The sequence below is a fragment of the Calidris pugnax genome, unplaced genomic scaffold (genome assembly GCF_001431845.1).
Source record: "Calidris pugnax isolate Ruff unplaced genomic scaffold, ASM143184v1 scaffold25, whole genome shotgun sequence".
Taxonomy (NCBI): domain Eukaryota; kingdom Metazoa; phylum Chordata; class Aves; order Charadriiformes; family Scolopacidae; genus Calidris; species Calidris pugnax.
Window position 1 is genome coordinate 12,626,818 of NW_015090805.1, and position 18,071 is coordinate 12,644,888.

Genomic DNA, 18,071 nt, shown 5'->3' on the forward strand with positions numbered 1-18,071 from the left:
TAGAGAGAAGTATATGACAGGTAAAATATGTAATAAAATATTTAGTAGAACAGCTTTAAGGTTTCAAATTTTAGGAAATTAGGAAAATGCCGCATAATAAAGAAATACCAGAATCAGACTGTCTGTGCAACCTAAATAAGTCCCTATTTTATGTTTCATTCTATAAGTTGATCTGTTTTACTGAAGAACTTTTAGTCCAGTGGCAGGTGCTCAGTAGTTGTGATTGTATCTGAAATTTGGTTTTATTTATTATTCAGAACAGCACTCCATCTCCATTGTGTCCATAAGAGAAAATTTTGATTCCTTATATGTATCCAGTCCATAATTTTCAATGGGATCAGGATGCAAAATGGACCTGACTGCAGACATCATCCTCTTGAAAGAATTTGCTACTCACCTGGTCCAAGAAGGAGACCCAGTGTTTGTGCACAACTGTGCTCCTGCAAACTGAGAAAGATCTCCTGGGAGAAGATCATGGTGTGCTTGTACTGAAGCACACTCTGGACATCAAAAAATTTACTGTTGACCAGTTGTGAATTGAGATTTTCAGAGGCTTCTAATGAGGCCAGACTCGGATGCGTTATTTTTTTTTTCTCTTTGGGAATACAAGCAGCATCTATTTACTACATATGTGTGAAATGTCAATTCTCTGGTCATAACTAGAAATGTACTTTCAGGTTTTTTGTTATGTTACCACTGGGAAAAGTGACAGCAAAGACAACACAAACATTTTCACTATGTAAATTTTAGAAACATTAAAAAAAAAAAAAAATAAAGCCTCCTGCAAAAGTTCCTGCCTGGGATGATTCTTCCTCTAAAAAAAAATTAGCATAAGCAATAACACTTGTCAGAGTTATACTTGATTGAAAATGTGTTCTCACACTTGAAAGTTTTTGATAGCTGTTATGTGTAGCTAGCAGTTCCAAATCTTCTATATCACAATTAAAGAGAAAAGTTTCATTAATGTTAAGATCATTCATTGACTTATTATCTGTAGGTTCAATAAGCCCTTAAGCATCAAACAAATAAATATCGTGGGCTTTTTATAAGAATAACACTTATAAAACTAAATTAAAAAGTCAGTGCATATATTCACGTTGTTTGTGCATAGAAAAACAGGCTTTCACCCAGCTGATTCTGACTGGGAACCCAATGCAAAAGTGCATTGCTTTCTTGGGTTATTCTGTATGTACAAGAGGAATAAACTATAAACTTAGTCAACTACATAAATTCTATAATCAAATATATGCATAAAATGTCCATGTGGCCTCTTACTAAATGAACTTTTTTCTGACGCTTTTTATACACTGGTCTAGTTGCATAGTTTGTAAGACATTCTTTTAACTTGTAAAATAGGGAAAACCACTTTTCCCAGTCTTTACCAAAGGTCAAAATTGAGCCCCCTAGCTCTTCAAGTCCAACAAATGCCTTGAAATGGAATGTGGCAACTGTTACAGTCACAAGAAGTGAGTTTGGTGGGCAGGGACCTATTTTATGTGCTGAGGTGTGGCTGCAGAGAGGCACAGAAAAAATATATGAAATTAAATACTATGAACTAAAGCAATTCACAGATTATAAATTAGGAAAGAAATATTTGTTAAAATCCACTAGAAAGTACAAAACATGTCTATATTAACCATAAAGTTTTAAGTACATCATGGAAGGAGCTAGTATAAACACAACTCTGTGAAAAGGATTAACACAGAATCAAAATGCTCTCATGAAAGACCAATTGATGGTGCACTTGGAAAGCCATGTGACTCACAATGGTAAGGTCTATGCATAGATCTCTTATAATGAAAATATAGTTAAAAAAACAGAATCAAATCACATTGATCAAATTCAATAAGTCACACTCTCCAATTTCTGGCAGACAAAAGGGGCAAGCATCATCTGTTGAATTTATCACAGAACTTGCAAGCTTTCCAAAATGCCAGATGAAGAATTTTGCATGCACAGACTGATTTAATTACACTATTTAGGATCTTAACTAGGAATGGAAACTTTAGAAGAGGTATAGAAAAGTACAATGTTTTTATACAGGTCTGTGTTTATTTTCCTGTAAATGTAAACTAAGAGGGAAAGGAAGGAAACATATTGCTTGCCTTATTAATAGCATCAAAACATGCACCAGAAACTTATGATTACAATGAAAGAGAAACCAGCAGCACTCAGCTGCAGGGACTGGCCTCCATTTTCATGTCTAGTAGCTTCACAGCATCTATCTGTGTGGATAAGAATCATTACAGAAAATCAAGACCGTGAAAAAGAAGTAAATTTGAGAAAAAAGTTTAAAAGTTGATAAAAGATGGAAAATAAAGTATCAAAATGAAAAAAAGCGACAGTGGGAAGGGGAAAAGAGAAAAAATAATTAATTTAATATTTATGTTGTGCCAAAGACAATCACTTGAAAGATATTACTCAAATAGAAACAAGAAGGTATGATTAAAGTGTAGATCCAATTGTAATCATTGAGGTGCTCTGGAGAAATCTAGATAATAAAGTAAATAAACCATAGAAAAGGTATATAGCAACAACATGTGGTTTTCCATAGCAGCCAGTGGTAAACTCTTTAGTCTAACTTTGGGGGTGTTTTCCACGATACACAATTTAAAAGAAATTATGACTGCTGTTCAAAATTCTCAACCAGTTCATTTTATTGACTTAAATAGTTTGACCCTTATATTCATAGCAAAAAAAAAATAAAAATCATTGACATTAACCTTTCACAGTTATTTTAATAACACAGCTTTTAAATATTTTTAGAGACTAGATCTAACAATTTAATCTTTTAATTGGCACTTAGGGTTTTTCTAATTATAGAGCAACATAATGCTAGCAATTTCTTATAATAACTATTCTAGGCAAATAAGAGTATCATACTTGAAAAGTGTGGCCTAGCGCCTAGCATTTCAACATTCAGCATCTGTGATGATTTTCTTTTTTGTTCTCATAGCACTCAAAAAGATATGCAAACTTAAATTCACAAAGTAAAAAAAAAAAAGAAAGTAATTTTGCAGCAGAAGTTCTGTCAATAGAGAGTACTTCACTATTATTTATTTTTTTCTAGCATTCTGCTGCTTTTCTAGTATTCAGTAGTTAATTTCTGTGATAGCTGTTCTGTAAGAATTACATTTTATTAAAAAAAATAGTCTTTTTTTTTTCCTATAAACATCTCTGATGGTACTGCTAGTGTGAGACTTTTTGTCACTCTGATTCGTATCAAATAAGTTCTATCAATTTAAATAAGCATTTTCTATCCCTTTCCATATACACGGACAGGCAGTGGTCACAAGCCATAGGTTGGAAATAAGGCCAAAATGTTATTCCTGAAGAATTAGTACATAGTATAATTCTACTTTTTTTTTTTTTTTCTAGAGATTTAAGCAGGCAATTTAAAAGCCACAGGTAATGACTTTTAGCTGTGGTTCAAGTAGCTACTGGCAGCCTTTCTAGTTTTTCCTATGGAAAGAGACTACAAAAGATAACAACAACTACAAGTCCCTGAAATTCTCCTCATTTAACTTTTAATGACGTAACATAATTTTTCCTAGAACTAAGAATAAGTACCAGAAGCCAACTGCTGACATTACCCCAAAGCTAACTCTGCCTCAGAATGTGGCCCTGTTCCGAAATAACACGTTGTACTTGGAAAGGGCTTCGCTTCAACTGAGCTACATATGATCACTAATGACTAATTTTGGTTACCAGAAGTTATGCAAAATGCTCAAGAGGGAGTATTGACAGTCTATCCCTTGTTCATCACCTACAGAACTACTGACTAAAGTTAAAAAAACCAGCAGTTTATATCTGCCAAAGAACATGGATTACTGATTGTGTACTGAGAGAAAAAATACCACATATATAAGTGAAAGCCAGCCTGCCTGAGGAATGCTGTTGTTGCTACTGAAATGAAAATGAAGAAGGAAGAAAATTGGATTGGTTTTATTGGCTCTTTTACAGAAGAGCTGTAAATAAAAACCTAGAAAATAAACATAACAGAGATATCACTTGGAAAACTAAGGAACCGGAGAGACATGAGGAAATTCTGAAGTAAGAATCAGGTCAGGGAATACTTAAGAAAACTGGACATACATAAGTCCATGGTCTCTGATGGGATGTGTCCATGAGCACTGAGAGAGCTGTCATTGCAAGGCCATTCTCAATAATATTTGAATTATTACGGAGATTGGGAGAGGTGTCTGAGGAAGAGGGGAAGCAAATGTCACTTCAGTTGTTAGAAGGGGCAAGAAGGAGGGCTCAGGGATTTACAGGGCAGTCAGCTTCACCTCAATCCCTGGGAAGGTAATGGAGCAACTAATCCTGAAAACTGTTTCCAGGCACATAAAGAACTATTCCATCAGAAGCAGTCAGCATGGTTTCACAAAGGCAAAGCAACACTTGACCAACCTTGTGACTTTCTATGATGAAATGACTGGCTTGATAGATGAGGGGAGACTTGTGGATATCGTCTATGTTGACTTCAGTAAGGCTTTTGACACTGCTTCCTGTAAGATCCTCATAGAGAAGTTGCTGATCTATAGGCTGGATAAGCAGACAGTGAGGTTGAATTGAAAACTGGCTGAATAGCTGGGCCCAGAGGGTGCTGATCAATGACATGAAGTCTAGTAGGAGGCCATAGACTACCAGTGTACCCCAGGGCTCAATACTGGGTCCAAACCTGTTCAACGTTATCAGTGATTTGGATGATGGGGCAGAGCATACCCCCAGCAACTTTGCTGATGACACAAATCTCAGAGGAGTGGCTGATACACTAGATGATTGTGCTGCCACCCAGAGGGACCGTGACAGGCTGGAGAAATGGGCAGACAGGAAAGCCATGAAGTTCAACAAGGGGAAATGTCCTGCCCCTGAGGAGGAACAATCCTAGTCACCAGTATATGGCTGGGGTCCACCCAACTGGAAAGCAGCTTTGCTGAAAATGCACTGGGGATCCTGGAGGACACCAAGTAGAATGTGAGCAGCCAATGTGCTCCTGTGGCAAGGAAGGGTAGATGGTAATGACAGCAGAGGCCTTGGTCGTGCAAGCACACTTCTACGTGATATTCTGACCTTGAGGCTTGGTAGCAATCAGGTCAAACCTAATTTCAGACAGGTCTGAAATGATTTGAAATCTAAGGAAAAGGCTTCAAAGGCCACAAGAACTATTCAGATTCAGTTTATTCATAGCTATGGTAAGTCAACAAATGTTATGTACTTTTGTGATGGGGTCCAGAAGAAGAATGAAGGCTGCTTTTTGGCTTCTCTTAGCTGAAGCATGGTCAGGGGCAAGTCAACCCTTCTGGAGAAAAAGGAGGTTATGCTTCCCTTCAGAGCAAGGGAGACTGTTCCCCAGGGAGTCTCTTGCAGCCCATGGGTCAGGGATGAAGGGATGTGAGAGGCAAGGAGAGCACCTGCAGCAAGAGAATCTGCTGTTCGGCAGCAAGACATGACAGGAGCAAAAACCTACCCCAGAGACAAAGGATGATGTAGAATTTATATCCACCCAAAAAACCTACATGAATTCCTTGACAGAAAAAAAAATAAAGAACATTACTTGCCCTGAGAGAAAATTGTGGGCATCAGGGAGATATTTCTATTTTTCTGTACTGAATAATTTTCAGTCTCTGAATTAAAAAAATTATTATCCTAGCTTCTATTCTAATAAAACACTATCTGTACAATTCAAAAGCCCTATTTTGTCTATGTAATACACCATAAAATATACATACACAAATTCAAATATATATATAAACACATATACCTTTAGCATTGATAGGAGCTATTTTTATTTTTCATTCACTTTGACACGACTGGAGATCCTCCATTTTTGTAAAAACTACTGATAAAAATCATGTTTGCATGAAGAGTATCATCTTTGCTACTAGTGATGATGAGAGAAAATATCACATATTAGATTGTCCCTCTTTGCCTATTACTAGACTGTTTTAAGCAATGGTGACAAACTGCATTGAAAAATAGCAAATGAGATGCACAATGGATTAAAAATTATCCAGGGATGTTGATTAAAAAAATATTCCAACAGTTCATGCAGTATTGGAAGTTAAAAAACTCCAAAACAACCAATATCATAAAGTGAGAAAAACAGATCTAAGGGCTTCTTATTATCCCCAAATGCTTTTCTCATTTTCCCACTATTCTGCTAAGTTATTAATTATAATGAAGAAGAAAAAACTTACGATAAAACACAACTTGCAGCTATTTTCAATGTAACTACTGGCCTTCCAGAGAAACAGCAGACTGGATAAAAGCATTTGGAAGACAGCACCTGCATAAATCTTCTGCCACTAATTTCTGAAAATATACCAAACACTTGCAGAAAGTATCCTCTTTTAACACCTTCCACTTAATTTTCTTTTCAGATTGATTTAATATAGAATTGTAGATGTCTTTTTAGGTTGCAATAGCAATGGTTCAGAATGACAGCTGATTTGAACACCTTTGTACCAGCTGCATGGTACAAAGACAGGATCTCTGTCTCTGCCTTGCTGAGAAAGAGTACATGGATGCACACAAGTGCGCTGTTTTGCTGGCTCTGGGAGCTGATGGAGTTCAGGTGTTCCTGGTGACACCTAGTCAGAGGGTTTGTTATGGCTGCGGAGGCTAGTCTATGCTGTCCTAACACTGATAAAAAGCTAAGAGCTAAGGCACACAGCTCCTTTAAGAATCTCCTTTTCTCACAGGATTAGAAATAACTTAACACTACAGAGAAGCTAGAACAAAATTTTCTAAAATATCAAATCAGCACTTAGAGGCAAGCACAGCGATGTTAAGAGTTGCACCTGCCTGCAAGTACTGCCAACTAACATCCCTAAGGAGATACTGAAATATATAAAATACTACATTTAAGACTATGCCAGTCATTCTTCAAAGCATGATTCTTAAATACACGCTCATAAGCCTAAGTAAAAAGTGACATACGAAGATGGAACTGCTGACTACAAAAAATAACTCAAAAAACTAGGGAGTAAAATGACATATACATAGATATAATATACATATGAATAAACATATGCACATACATTAATACATTTGTGCATACATTTGTTTAAGGGGAAGTGTTTTAAGAAGTTGGCTTGCTGAGTATTTCTCAGTTAGTGTAACCCTTCAGAAAACCAGTGAATTTTTATTAAAAGGATTACAATTTCTGAGGAACTAATCACAAATTTGTCTGATTCAGTGAATGGAGACTGTGCTATAGGCCTAGGAGCAGAGATTACAAAATCAAGTAGATCTACAGCTGGAGGCTGCTGAGGCCAAACGTGAAAATTTAAAAGAATGTCTGTCACATTTATACACCTCACTGATGCCAGACAGCAATTTGCAGCCTCAGGTTCCTTCCTAGACCTAAGACTGGTAATGGATGATCATCACATTGTGTTATTATACAATCTGACTGCCAGCCAGGAGCTCGTACTTGCTCACAGTTGCAGACATTGTGGACTCAGTGCTCACAGGAGCTGTGTATGTACATAAGTAGAGTTCTGGCTTCCAGTCCCAGCCCTCAGGAATTAGTACTTCTGCCTTATATCTGCTCTTGAAAACATAAGCAAGTTCCTTCTGCAGGAATCAGAATCAAAGTTTTATTTCTTGTGGTAACTCCCATTTTCCTGGTAAGCATCCATCCAAGGACAACAAATGTATCCTTGCCTCCACCTCTCTCCAGTTCTCTGATTAGTTGCATTAGCTTGCACACATTTTCACCATAATAATATGTTAGGTATAGTTAACTATCATGCTACTTAGGGAATCCCAAAATTGAAATGTTATATCCCTGAGATTGCATACATAGGATCTACAGATATCTTGTTTTTTTATTTAAGTTAGAGCAAGACAGAAACACTCAGTTCAGCTGAAGTGCCATAGATCTGGGCACATACAGATGAAAACCTTTAGGAGTCTTAGAAACTTTTCTAATAATTACATGAATAGTCAGGAAGGGAATTGTAGTCATCAGAAGCAGCAAGTGAGCACAGGATAGGCGATGCAAATTTCATTCAAAAGTCTACCTAATTTCATTCTTGCTGCCTATATCCTTCTTTAGACCTAGCTGTAGATGCCTAGCTGCAAATACCTAAGCCTCAAAGCAGATAAATAATGCATCATCTGAGTTGACTAACTGATACCAGAAAGAAATATTCTGCTCAAAGTTAAGTATTTTATATACTTTATATATAAAGTTTTAAAAGAGTTGGTTGGCACTTTTGCAACTATGTTTTTATATATATATTATATTGCGATAATAATATTATGCCATTTCAAAACAAGATACTCATACTGACTCGTGGATATGAACATTAATGTTCCACTGATTCTAAGTGTCTTTTGACATACATTTAAGAATCGCCTACAGAATATTTTTATGATGGGAATTTCACACTCTTTTCAGGCTTGCAAAAACAGTTGTCAAGGAAACTAATTAGTTCCACAGTCATAATTGCAATAATGATTCATATAAAGAAGTCCTGATGTTAAATAGTGTAACAGACTTCTTAAAACTACTTTGAGGTTATGGGAGAGCACTGAAAGGAGAAAGTCCCTAAATAGCTATAAAACTGTGTTCAGAGAAAAATGTTCTATCTGTCTTCTGAAACAAAATTAACTAAACTGCTTTTTACTTGAATGTCTAGAGACCATCTAGGTTATCATTTACGCTGGCATGTCATGTTTCTCTCAGTTACAACAGCTGTGGCAATAATATGTAATACTTTAAGTAATTATAGCAGGTTAAAGTTAGATTGCATTGGAAAACAAGTAACATTTGCAAAACCAGGACATCTGTGTTTCAAATATACAAAATTTGAGAATGGCTTATCCCTTCCATTTACCTATATAAGGTTTTATTTCTTTTTCTACTTGATAGATACTTTTATTTCATTGGGACAATAAGCTTTCCAACATTTTTCCCCTTTTATCTTTCGATCATGTAAGGAAATTTTATTTCTGAATGATGGCAATTACAAGGCACTATCGCTTTAAGAACACAGGTCCTATTGAGGACCCAAATTTCAATCAAGATGCAACTGAAGTGCATCAACCAAATATTGGTACTAGAACTGATCTGAACCTATTAATGAATTACAAATGCCTATTCCTTTCTAGAAATGCAAGTAACAGTGCTTCTGATATCAACAATTTGCTATGGAATATTAAAAAAAAAAGCAGAGATCTTGAGATAACTTCTCTGAAAATATGTTTGAAGAAAAATTGCAATACACAGAAAACAAAATTTGTTAGTTATTTCAAACTTTTCTAATGACACAGTGGTCTATGACATTCAAACTCACTGCCACTTTACTAAGATCAATGTTAATCAGATGTTCAGGTATTAATATGGTTTACCTTCTAATATATTGCCCATTATGTTTATTTGGCAAGATTTTAATTTGATTCTAATGCTCTAATAGTTTAATATATGGCATACAGAAAATACTCTGTTACAGGATTTAACAACTGATTTTAAAATTGTAATGATGACACTGATGTAATCTGGAATTTACTATTAAAGCTACCAGCTCATAATTTAGATTAAAAGTTTGAAGTCTCTTCCTAATAACATATGTTTTACAAAAAATTAAAATTACCCATAATAGATCAGAAATTACCATCAAATTTTAGGTTTATTCTGAATGAAATAATTTTGCATTGCTGAACCAAAATATAACTTTATGTTGTGAAGCATTAAAATTTGATAAATTAGTTACTGAAACACACTCACTCTTAAATACTATGCAGTTTTCTTTTAAAAATTCCAAACCTTCCTATTTACACACTTGAAAATATGAACATTTCTACAGATTTTAAAGCTTGTAAATAGAAGGCTGTATGTTCACCATATTAGGGTGAATCAGTAAGATGGTGTTTAAACAAGAATATTTAAACTTTTAACTTCATGAGACACAAAAATAAATACCTTTATTACATGTGTATCTTGAAACACATGTAGAGATATTTTGAGTTGGACTGAAATCAAGAATTCTAACAGTTAAGTTGCTTCCAACAGACAAATAGGCAGTACAAGGCAACTTAGAAATGTATAGCAGGTGTATCTTAAATACTAGATTTCTAGTTAAATGTCATCACCTGGGTTGAAGGTTCAATGTTTCTTCTGTACTTCCAAATTGCTTTATTACTAAGAGAAAAATAGGAAATGAGGCTCCATTTATGGATTTTGAATCGAGCCTTTGCTGATAATAGAGTATCAGGTCTTCGGCTTTGTCAGTTAAAGAAGTCTTCAGTTACCTTATGTTCAACTGCATGCCTAAGTGTAATATGCATAGCAAATAATACTAGAGAGAAAACACTCTAAAATTAACTTACCTGTAATAATGTTGGGCTTTGGTGGCATGCTGAATTCATACAATGTTGGTTCAGAGTAACCCAGTCTGTTGGCAGCTGTGATTTGTACTTCGTAACCCATAGTCCATTGAAGATGCTCTAAGATGATGTGGTCTCTACTACCTTGCACTTTTTTCTCTAGCCACTGGTCTTCCTTATCTTTCTGTAAAGATGCAAATATTAGTTTAAATTCTCAAAACCTCTTGTATTATTTTTCTAAAGTATGTGTCTACATGATGCATAAAAAATAAGGAGTTTCATTTACAGAGGTTATGAATATTCAGATAATTTAATTTTAGAGTTCTGAGTACTCAAGCTTTTTGTAATTTTAAGCACTCCTAATCATGTTTCTACAATGTGGCTTTAGGGATTTTGTAGGCAATCACTTTTAACCTCTTGGCTTCAATTTATACTTTGCTCAAATACGAAGTTTATCTTGGGGAATAGCAAGATAATTATTTACAAATGCTGCTAAGAATAAATTCTGTAAAAGGTTTATTTAATGTAGATGTTTCAATTATATTTTGATCAATGTTCTTTCAAAGAAACTTGCCATTAAATCCAAACTTGAGTTGTTCATGAATGCAGGCTCTGCTTATTTCATACATTAGTTATATAATGAAATGACACTAACATTTTGCAAACCAGTTTGTATGCAACAATATCAACAACATTGACAAAGCATGCAATCCTACACTGTAGAGGACATGTGTAAACCACTACGATAGTGTCCTAGAGAAAAAAAAGAATTCTCATAATACAGATAATTATCTAAGACACCTATATAAAGAGAACAAATGAGGACTTCAGTTGCAATCTTAGTTCTGGCATTTCATAAATTTGGAGTGCTTACATTTGCAACTGCTCTTTTTATTGCAAAATATATTTAATTAATCTTTCTACAAATGAGAATTACAAAATAACTAATAGGTATAAAGGATAAAACAATATATGATGTCCAACACAAAAGCCATTTTGTTCAAAGGAGTATCAACAACAGTCAGTAGGAATCCCTGCAGTCCTATTCTCACTGAACACTGAGGTACAATAGAGTGGAAAAACCTACGGCTGAGAGCCAAATCCTGGCCATCCAACCCATACAGCAACACAGACCCAGTCAGTGGATACAAACTCTCTTGGGTAAAAAAAATACTGGGAAGTATAACTTTTTGCTACTACTACTATGCTTCTCAGCAGCTTATATTTACACTCTTTGCTGAAGCATCCTGCTCTTGACTGATACAAGTGTCAAAGAAAATAGCATCTAGACAGTTTAAGGCCCAATCATGCTCCTTATGCCTGTGGGGTTTTTTGTCCCCAGCCTTCAGAAAATAGTGGCACACTAAACGCCCTTATGTGCACTGCTGCAATAACTTATTTGCAATAACTTATTTGCTACACCTTTTCTTAAACTCTTTCTTGCTTCTTCTGCACTGGCATTGGTACTGACACATGATAGTCCTGGGAACGATTAAAATACAGTGAAACATCTTTTCAGGAACATTTGCTGCAAGGTGAAAGTGCCCACTTGGTGCAGCAGTAGACTAATGAAAAACATCAGAATGGTAGTCACATTACAAATCATGAAAAAACCTAAATACACTGGAGTAACAATAGTTTAGTCATCATACAGTGAAAATTGTATTTTCTGTCAAGGATATTTTCCCAAATCCTCGTGGATAATTTATCTTGCAATCACCTGGCATGCCACTGAATGAATACAGCTACATTTACTTTCCATTGAGTAAATCCACTTATCACTACATCAAACTACTCTTACAATATATCTTTTCATACAGCACTGCTAAAATAACAGAAATTAATAACAATTGCAATATGCATATACAAATACTCCTTAGTTATATTAGGAATAGCAATATTATGTAGCACCATATTTTAATGGCTATTTAAATTGGCGAACTTTGGGATGAGTTAGGGAAAAAAACCCAACTACTAGATTCCCAAGAATAACAACATGAGAGAAATCAGAAGATCCATACATGATCTTGGGGTGTGTGTACAATACAACTGTATGAATATACTGGGGAGTACCAAAGAAGTTCAGAATCACAGAAGGACAAATAATACTTGAAAATAAAGATTCAGGCTAATATGGTTCCTGTGGGTGGAAAAGACAGCACTGCAAACAGATATATGACCATATTTTGAAATCAAACTGTAGAATTATGTGATGAATAGAATAATCTTAAGATTTGGAAGGAAAACTATACAGATTTTTGTATGAGGCTGCTCTTTTGCAGACATAAAATTACGTGAAAAGGCGTTGTTCCACAGTTTGGTCAGGTGAAGAATAATGTAAGAGCTGAAACGTAGCAGGATACCTGCATGCTATGCCAGAGAAGTGACACCCTAAATTTAGTTGAAAGTGAAGCCAATCAGGTGGATTGAGACAAATGAAACAAAGTCCAAGCCCTGAGCTCAAAGACAACGAAATGTTTTATGAAGAGTGACAAACACAATTTAGGAGGAAGAAGAAGAAGAAAGTAAGTATCTGGAAAACAAGTTGTCTTCTTTTAAAGATAAACAGATGTCTTCCCAAACACAGTCTGCTTTTGGCATCTTAAAGAATAAAAGAACTGCAATGTCCTTCATTATAGCTGTTATTTCATATGTATGTTCAAGCACTTTTTACTAAATAGAGATCAGTAATGTGCCCATATTTATTTTACTATTAGTGTAGAAAAGGAAAGAGAGGGACAAGAACACAAAACAAGAGTCTGTCAGTTAAATCTTCCTACAAATCTCCCCGTTTATGCTAGCATCCTCTAACTGGTAGCTTAAGGAGCAGAAAACAGAACTACAAAAGAGTATTTCATACCTTATTAGGCTGTTCTATTTTTAATATTACTGAAAATTAATAGAAAGCCATACATATGCACAGTGTTCTACAACAAATGAAAGAAACATCTAAATTAAAAACTACAGTCTAATTTGAGAGGTAAGCTCATATAAATGTCTTCAATAATCATTTATTATTAGCAGTTGTATCATTAATATCCACCAACAAATGCATATTTTTAGGAGCTTCAATCAGATCTGAAGCCTCAGAGATTAAACTGTTCCTTTATTTGCAGTGGATTTTTTTTTTCATATAACGTGGAAATACTCTTTTACAGAAGGTCACTAATGCTATGAGACTAACCAATTGGCAATCTCTGGGGGTCTTACTGCCCATTTCCATTAGTCTTAAGCCTTAGATTCACACTGTCCTCTTCTAAGTACAAGTCTTTGGGTGAAACAAACCTGCCACAATGCCACAGACTAATGATACTAGAAAAAAGGAAAAAAAAAATTGTTATTTCTTAATTGCATGTATATTGGCTTTAAATGTTATAATCAGCCAAATTTACCTCACAAGTGCCTAAGAGCTAGATTTCTAAGACAACTCTAAGTAACCTAAGCACCTAAATACTCTGGCAAAAAAAGTAAACAAAGCAGTGTGAAACTCCAATTTACCATGACTTCGTGATTTCTCAAAACTGAGGGCATATCTGACAACAGTGGAAATAAAGCCAATCCACTGTTCAGGCAACTAACTGTTTACTAGTCTAGAAAATAACATTTCTTTAATGGTCATTTTACATTTTACCCAAGATCACATTATCTGGGAACTCATAAAAAATGAGGAAAAGTGATTAACTCCTTCAACCCTTTCCCTTATTCTCCATCCTTCCTAAATTGTTTCACTGAAAGTTCACCTCAAACAGACTTGTTTGAGGACGTGCCACACTGTCTTGAAAACTGAGAAGAAAAAATATCAAGAAATCCTCCCAGAAGACAATGTCATAGTTTAAAGCAGTGACTTCTCAATAATTCATTATATTAGTGGTGCTTTGTAGGTCTGGGTAATACAGGACAAATATCGAACAAAGCACAATAACTGGCCGATAACATATATAGTCTTAAAATGCACAGGGAGTCCAAGATCTGGCAGGTAAAGTGGAACTTAGAGACGCCAACAAGGAGAGGTGCTATGCTGGACCTTGTTCTCAGTAATGAGGAGGGGCTGGTGGGGTATGTGAAGCTCAAGAGCAGCCTTAGCTGTACTGACCATTAAATTCATGCAATCTTATATAGTTCAACCAGGCCCAGTGCAAGGTCCTGCACCTGGGACAGGGCAATCCCAGGCACAAATACAGGTTGGGCAGAGAATGGATTGAGAGCAGCCCTGAGGAGAAGGACTTGGGGGTGTTGGTGGACAAGAAGCTCAACATGAGCTGACAATGTGCACTGGCAGCCCAGAAGTCCAACCACAACCTGGGCTGCATCAATAGAAGTGTGGCTATTATGCCCCTCTGCTCCATTCTGGTGAGACCCCAGCTGGAGTACTGCTTCCAGCTCTGGACTCCTCAGCACAGGAAGGACACGGACCTGTTGGAATGGCCACAAAGATGAGGGCTGAAGCACCTCTGCTGTGAGGACAGCCTCAGAGACTTGGGGTTTTTCAGCCTGGAGAAGAGAAGGCTCTGGGGAGACCTTACAGCAGCCTTCCAGTACCTAAAGAGGGCCTACAGGAGAGATGGGGAGGGACTCTTTATCAGGGAGTGAAGTGACAGCAGAGGGGTAATCTCTTCAAGATAATAGACGGATACATATTTTTCGGGACTAGTGGGCAACACTGTGCACCAAGCACCAATTCACAATTACAATGTGCAGCTACAGAATATCAACCACGGTCAAAATGCACTTGAGCAGTAAGCACAAACTTTTGCTTGTGACTATGTGAGTTGTGGGTGAGTGATTATAACTGTGTCGTGATCACACTTTGTTGTTATGTTCTTTCTGGTGCTAATCTTAACCTATGTAATACCTTCCAAAGGATGTTTTGTAGCCTGCCTTTCTCTTCCAGGTCTGTGCCTGGTCACCCATGTGCCCTGAACTGCTGTGGCAGTCTCTCCTCTCTATCAAATGCCCCTTCCTCCTGGTTTTCCTTAGCTGCTCACCTTCCCCTTAGTTTGTACTAGTTCTTCAACCTTCTCTAGCTTTTAGTTTATTACTATTGTACTTAGTAAATAACACAGCAGATAATAGCCATTTACAGATTCAGTACGCATTTCCCCAGTACTTGACATGCATGGAGCTTAACATCCATTGTGCAACACCAGCAACCAACCATGTGTACCCCAACCAATATTCATAGTGTCATAAGCAGGAACAACCAGAGGGGAGCTTGAGTCAGTCTCCATTAAAATTACACAATTACTGTGAGAAATGTTGTTAGGGGGTCACTTCCTGCATTGGACAGGATGCTTGTCTAGGGAATCTTCCTGGCTGGCTACTGGGGAGCAGTATTGCTTTCTCTTTCTCTGTCTCCTCCTATTCTTTCCTAAGGTAACTTTGAAGTCAATGTATCATATCAGCTTCAGGCTCCATCTCTTGACTTTCATTGTGCAACAGCATGAATCAATTTGAGGCTGCTACTCAAAAAAATTTCATAGCACCTACTTCTTTGGAATATAGAACAAAATGAGAAGGTTTTAATTATCTGATTATAGTTAGTAAGTTCTCTCCATAATATGAAATAACTGATGCTAGGAAAGCTATATTTGACAGAATGAAACACATGATTTCCAGAAAAAGAAAAGTTACAATTTCCCTAAACCAGCCTATAATATCACTATAATCTTAAAGGCTGTTCTTCTCCCAATTTAAAGTAAATAAATAAATAAATAAGTAGAAAGCTTAAATATGAGGGAACTGAGTCTTAGTAAGACATAGGCTGTTATGAAACACAAAGAAAAAGCCACTGATGACTAGCTTGTTATCCTATATGCTCATTAAACATGCAAGCAAATACATTGGTCCAGGTGCTAATAATGAAGCTGGCAAGAGTTATAGAAAAGCTAATTAAATACGACCAATGGGGAAGATAGAGGAGAAGCAGTCAACAGATAATTAAGAACTTTAAATAGCATCCATTCATTCTGATTAAAACACCAAAAATTATTATGCTTTTTGTTGTAGGAAGGCCTTTGATTTAGTCAAATTGCTTTTTCAATTGGAAGCTTAAGGAGATATGGATTTGAGGTCCGAGTAAAAGCTATCTGCTTCAGTAACCTATTAAGTTTCCAGTTACTGTTTAAACTGTACATTTATCTTTCAACTATACAAATGAAAAATGACCTTTTATATTATAATACTGTAACTTAGTCAAAACACAAGATCAAAATCAGGTTTCCAAAAATATACAGGATAGGTCCAAAATCATTTAGCTTGTTTAAATCACAGAAACAGATTTAATTCCTTATACTGCATGCATACATGATATCCAAACAGTTTATCTTCTTATCTTCTGAATTATAAATAGAGGCATTGTAATCTAACTAGGAAGCTCAGTCCCACAAAACTGCATTGTATCTTGTATGGCATATTTTACTACCTTCTTTTTTCTTTGCCATTACTTTTCTTTTATGCCAACTGTACTCACTGGACTGAAAGTCATTTAAGAAGGTCAATTAAGATTTAAGGAACAGTGATATCAGAATAACTGCTGGTTATTCCCTTAGGCTACTCTTAAAAGCTCCACCAAATTTTTCTCAATTGCTTTGGAGCTACCAATTTGCTTTGGTTATATTTAATTTAGGAAAATAATTGTACATGCCAGGTTTAGCACTTGGATAATCCCAGAAATATTACCTGAAAGTTACATTATCAGAAACACCAGAAAATGTGACAAAAATTATTACAAAATAAGGAACTGGCTTTTCCTTTTGGGGAACACTAAAACAGGTTCTGCATTTAATTTCTCAAAGATTTCTTAAATCTGTTAAATACAGTCCTCACTACCTTCTGTTCAACGTGTCCAAACATCTTGTGTTACATTCCCAACCTCTTTTAGGCTCTCAAAACAGCCATGTAAATACGCCATTGAACTCTGGTAAAATGTCTTTTTCCTTGGTCAAGTCAGACAAAAGAACTATAACCTTGCTAAAAGAGCAGAAAGTATTAGAAAATGCACACTTTTTAAGTACATTCATCGCTTTTACTAGCTGTATAGTTACTTTTTCAACCCTGTCATTTCTAAACAGAGCATATCAGGAAAGGAAGGATATTTAGCTACTTTAATAATAATAATTTAAAAAAAACCACACTTTTTTTTCATAGAAAAAGAAAGTACACATTGCAAAAAATCCAGTCTTCTAAAACTGCCAGTTAAGAACACCTAATCAGACTCTAGGTGACAGATGACAAATAAATTCTCCATAATGGCTGTTAAAAAACTAATGTGTACACTGAGACTCATGGAAGTCCTAACAATTTGCCGATTATTTGGCTTCTTTAAGCTGACCCTTGGAACGCAGAAAGATAGAAAAAACGAAACATGATCAGATAATTAATCTCATTTAAAATTAATATGGAGCACTGGAATATAGCTTTCTATCTCTAGAAAGCTATATATCAATACAGACACATTTGTAACAGGTTAATAATTTCCTGTTCAAACAACCCTTAATTATGTAACTTTAATGTCTGCTAATTTACTGCACTTTTGAAAGCTGAACATGAATGTTCCTCATTTATCCTCTAACTAACCAGAGAACATAGCTTTCTTGTTAGAATGAACTTTCACTTATACACTTAGGAAGAGCAGGGCATAATGTGGCATTAGCAACTTAGTCACAAGAGAAAACATACTATACTGTATGTTCTTTTCTTGCAAAAAATGCACAGTATTTTGTTACATTTCAAAT

General features: G+C 35.8%; 1 protein-coding gene across 2 annotated transcripts in view; it reads right to left on the bottom strand.

Annotated features, from left to right (window-relative positions):
* The window catches only part of NCAM2 (neural cell adhesion molecule 2), a 302,812-nt gene that overhangs the window by 28,243 nt on the left and 256,498 nt on the right, over window positions 1–18,071 (bottom strand). For both annotated transcript variants that reach the window (XM_014938236.1, XM_014938237.1), the window contains exon 15: window positions 10,342–10,522. In XM_014938236.1, coding sequence (XP_014793722.1) covers window positions 10,342–10,522 — 181 coding nt within the window. The remainder of the gene's footprint in view (window positions 1–10,341; window positions 10,523–18,071) is intronic.